This window comes from Gymnoscopelus microlampas (assembly GCF_963454915.1).
Source record: "Gymnoscopelus microlampas genome assembly, chromosome: 19".
NCBI lineage: Eukaryota > Metazoa > Chordata > Actinopteri > Myctophiformes > Myctophidae > Gymnoscopelus > Gymnoscopelus microlampas.
In genome coordinates this window covers 39,784,387-39,789,070 of record NC_139956.1, presented here as the reverse complement: position 1 = coordinate 39,789,070, position 4,684 = coordinate 39,784,387, and the positions used below count along the sequence as shown (strand labels likewise).

The following is a 4,684-nucleotide window of genomic DNA, read 5'->3' as shown; positions in this document are numbered from 1 at the left end:
ACATTAACGAATCTGACACCTAAATATGGGCCTAAATCGCTTAGTGAATGGGGGCCAATGTCTTTTTGGGGTGGGGGGGCTACTAACACTTATTAATTCTTACTCTTGACTTGCTTATTATAGTTCCTAGACTTACTACCAAGTCAGCCGTCGTTACTGTATGACAGTCTAACTTTGGCATGTTATTTTGTAGGACGGTACGATCTCCACATGCCACAGCTGACTTGTGAAGGATGTCAGGCTACTTGGGAGGCAGGAGTGGAGTTCCTTATACAAAGTGGCTACTGGCCAGCCACCCTCAACTTTGCTACAATTTATGAGGCAGACTTGTTTCATAGTTTTGAAGACATGAAGATGGCATCACCAGGGCTGTCACTTCAGGCGTTTCTGCGAATGCTTGATAAGAGGACTGTTCGCTTTGGCCGTGTAAGTACTACTGTCTTCATTCTGCAGCATTGTAAATTTGTTAGTGTTTTGATATGAACAGTTTTGATATGAACATTTCTGTTAAACTGTTTTGTGGTGTTTTTTATAGACTGGGAAAATCTCATCGGACAGCTTTCAAAAAAGCTTTTTTGAATGGGCTGCTGTTCGACATGAAGTAGATTCTATCTGCAAGGAGAAGCCATTAAGCTGTCCTGCTTGCACACCATCCATGCTTGCAGTCTCTGTTGATGGGAACCGCAAGCATTACCGTTTCAAGAGTACAGCAAGGTATTGTAAATGTCCACACAAAGTAGTCAATTATGTATTGTACACAAAGTAACCTTTCATCACTCAAATGTTCCCCACAATATCATGGTGAACGTTTGAGTGATCCCACATGATTAGTCTGGCAATGTCAGGCTACTTAAACACTTTTCAAAATCTTACATGTAACTTCTATTTTATAGATCTAAGGAGCAAGCCATCTTTGACGGTCTCTTCATCGCTGATGATGAGGATGTAGGCAGATTTGTGGATCACATACGCAGCAAAACCAAACATGTAATTGCAGACTTGCACTTCTATCTAAATATGTAACGTAGATAACAGTATACTATATGTCATAAATTGAGTACTGCCATGTAAAAAAACTACTCAAAGTATCTCACAGAATTGTCAATCATTATTTTCTACCATAGGTCCCTGGCAGGGGCGTGTGTGGTGGGGAGTGGACAGCAGCCAGAGAAACTTCCCAAAGGTCCAAGAGTAACGTGGAAGAGGAGGGACTGGAACTGGCTGTCTGCAGACATGGTGTCTTGTTGGCTGCCCTTAATATGTTTAGGGGTGAAATATTTGCATACCCGATGTTTTTACAGAAACAACTGGCGTCCAAGCATGACATCACATTTTTTTGTATGGACGTTGCCTGTAAATACTGGCCGTACCTACAAAGAGTCTGTACTGACTGTCCAGAGCTTCAGCCCCTTCAGACCATGAGGCCCTTCCTGTCTGTTGTACATGCTAAAGCCCATGACTACAAATGTGAGGTTAGTGTATTGCAATACATTGTTATAAGAAGATAATGTGCAATCCTATAAATTATCACTAACAATCATGTACCACAGTGACTGAGCCAATACCTTCAGCCAGGCTCAAAAACGTTTTGTGAAATGCTGCTTACGAGCAGAGGCAGATATCTGCCTCTGCTCGTAAGCAGCATTTCACAAAACTCTGTGGAAGAATATTGTAGCCTTTTGAATTAGTATTTGTCTTTCATTGAATTAAAGGGCCTTTTGAACCTGGCTGAAGGTATTGGCTGTAATGAATGCCCTTGATATTCATGTTTGTGTATCTCAATCCAGGTGAAATGGAGCGGTGCAAATCAAGAGGGTGCTGGTTCCACACTAGGGGAGGAAGTGGAACAGTGTAATGCTTTTCTCTCCAGGATAGCAGTCACAACTAAACACATGTCAAAAGAAGGTGCTTTTTTATTTTCTTTTTAAATATAAATCAAAGTTATTGAGCACCCTTTACATCTGTGTGTTTGTTAAAAAATATTGAACCGATGAAAAGTATTAAAAAGCGCTTAAGACGAAACCGCCTAACTCCATTTGATCTTCAAACTGTCGTCCAAACCAGCTAACTCCACCCCCTCTCCCCTGGGTGGCACACAGTACAGCTGCAGACTCGGAGCGGAAGAAAACAAACTTTAACGAGGCAGAAGTTATTGTAATATTTAAAGTCCTGCTTGTTATTGTAGGCCTATATAATAAGCAGAAGCATCAGGCCATTAATACACTTGTTGTGATGCATTGTGAGCTTGGCGATCCATTGTCAGCTGTTCTTATCAATTATGGCCAAAACCTACTAACTTCACTTCAGCTGGATTGCGGTAAAGTGGTGGTAATATTTTGGAGTTAGCTGGTTTCTGCCCGACAGGAAAGATACAATAGTGTGAATGACATTATTATAATTACATGGGAATTGTTGCTGAACTCATCTCTGTGTACTTGCAGGACGCAATGACATGTTGACCCTTTTGTCCATAAGATGGAACCAGCAGAAATGTGACAACCTGGCTAATTCACTTGCCCAAAGATACCAGAAGGTAGATAGAAATGTGCCATGTGATAAATTACACCTAAACAGCTCTGTGCACTTGCTTATAGCCTTTCCACATGTAACTTTTGCATGATTCAAACAGAAAATATTGATTTGAGTTGCTGTTATAAACTTGAATGACTTGTAGGTTTTTGTAATGTTGTCAAAAATCTTGTCATTTTAGACTTCTAAAGCTTTAAAAGTCAAGTTGGCAGACCTGGAAAGCCTGAAAGCCGAACTTCATTTGGAAGAAGACAAATTGGAAGAATTTGTGCAAGATGTCAAAGAATGGGCAGATGGTAAGCAATTATAAACATTATCTGATATGAATATGTTTTGCCTATTATTGTGAAAGTGACACTGTGTTGGATCACTTTTATCAGGAGAAACTGACCATCAAGGCACACCACAGACTTTGTGCAAGAAGATTGAAGCCCTCACCAGTAGTATAAAAACAAGAGATCAACGCCTCTACCGAAAAAATGGTATGTTAATATTTTAGGCCTATTAGGACCTCAGTCTGAAAATGTCCTTTACTATTACAATGTCCATACAATAGTAAAAAGTATTGTTTCTGTGTTGTACCTCCCAAGTGGATTTTCTCTCTCTCTCTCACACACACACACACACACACACACACACACACACACACACACACACACACACACACACACACACACACCCACTAACCTTTCTGTCACATAAAACAGTCTTACTGGATACCAAACCAAATCTAACTTGCTGCGTAGCAGAAAGGACAATAACATATTTATATATTCCATGAACAGAAATGACACATGACTGCTTTTTCTGTAAAACCTTACAGACGCTAACATTTGAAGAAATGCTATAGGGTTAAAAATTAGAAGCGTACCCGTAGCAGTAATTTCACCAGGGTCGTAGACCCTGGTGAAATATATCTTGTATTCAAAATGTTTTTGTTTTTTTCAGACAGCAACAAAGGTCGTCACAGAATCCGCCGAAAATTAAGGCAAGAGAAGAGCGCTTTGACGGCCATGGTAGAAGAATATAACGGTCTCGTTCCACCTGAGCAAGCAGTGTGCTTCGATCCTCTCCTGGACACCGAACATCCCTGGCCGTGGCAAATTACACACAGTGGTACGCTTTTAATGTCCTATATGTATGTGTTCATGTTGTTACAGTGTACATGATGTCATACTGATAAATCATGCATATGAAGGACAGACATTATCTATGCAGCTACATTCTTTGTGCAGTGGTCTCAAACTTATGATCTACTCATCACTATGTATTACAGGTTCTGTGGATTACAGAACTAAAAAGGAAGTCTTTGACAAGGTCATGGCTGTTCGAAGGCTTCAAGAAGAGAAGGTCATCCTTGTGAGAGAAATGAAGCAGCACTGGGATTCTCTCAAGGCCCGTGCCAGTGTCTTGTCAGAGTTGTCTCTCGATCAGAGTGAAGACATGTTGCAAAGTAAATGTGCACTTCTACTTGAAGTTTTTATATCTTATGATTATGTTGTAAAAGATGTGTTGCTTCCTGTATAGTGACACATACTGTTCCTTTTTAAGGTGATCTACCAGAGGATGCCAGGAAGGGTCTCACCTGCCTCCTACGCAGAAAGCAGATGGAAGTGAGAGAGCTGCAGAGGCGTGTAAGGACATTGTATCGGCATGGCATATCAACAGCGGAGGACAGTCATGTTGTGGATACAGATAATTCAGATAAAGTTGTGTTCTTGAGTTCTGATTCTGAAAGTTCAGATTCAGATGTTGATGCTCTGTAATGTACTCCTGTGCAACGGACTCATGCTCATTCTTCCTTCATTGCCTGAGGAGTCCAAGCCACTTCTTTTCACCTGACAGGGGGGACTTTCCCCCATTGGACATAGCTTGTGGAAGGAACACGTTATTCCAACCAGTTCCTTTCCACTCCATCAGGCGTACAGTAGGTAGTATAGAGACCAGGACGACTGCATGTTTTTGTGAGGGTACCTACCCTAGGGGACACAGGGAGAACATGCAAACCGATTTCACCCCACACCTGATTTCTGAAGAGGTTCTGCTTTCTACCCGGCTACCATGAGACTGTTGAACAAGGCCTGAACACTGTCTGTCGCCAAGCTGGCCTACCACACTGGGACACCGGTGGGTGGAAATGGCGATAATTGGACTA

At 41.5% G+C, this 4,684-nt stretch overlaps 1 protein-coding gene across 1 annotated transcript; it reads left to right on the top strand.

The window, feature by feature from the left end:
• Positions 1-205: 205 nt before the first annotated feature.
• LOC311034522 (uncharacterized protein) lies at positions 206-4,382 on the top strand. The gene is made up of 11 exons (XM_084042401.1): positions 206-426; positions 536-714; positions 894-987; positions 1,125-1,472; positions 1,788-1,905; positions 2,442-2,533; positions 2,711-2,825; positions 2,910-3,011; positions 3,478-3,645; positions 3,806-3,982; positions 4,081-4,382. The coding sequence occupies exons 1-11, from the start codon at positions 211-213 to the stop codon at positions 4,293-4,295; spliced, it is 1,824 nt and encodes a 607-aa protein (XP_083898527.1). The 5' UTR covers positions 206-210; the 3' UTR covers positions 4,296-4,382.
• Positions 4,383-4,684: the final 302 nt, after the last annotated feature.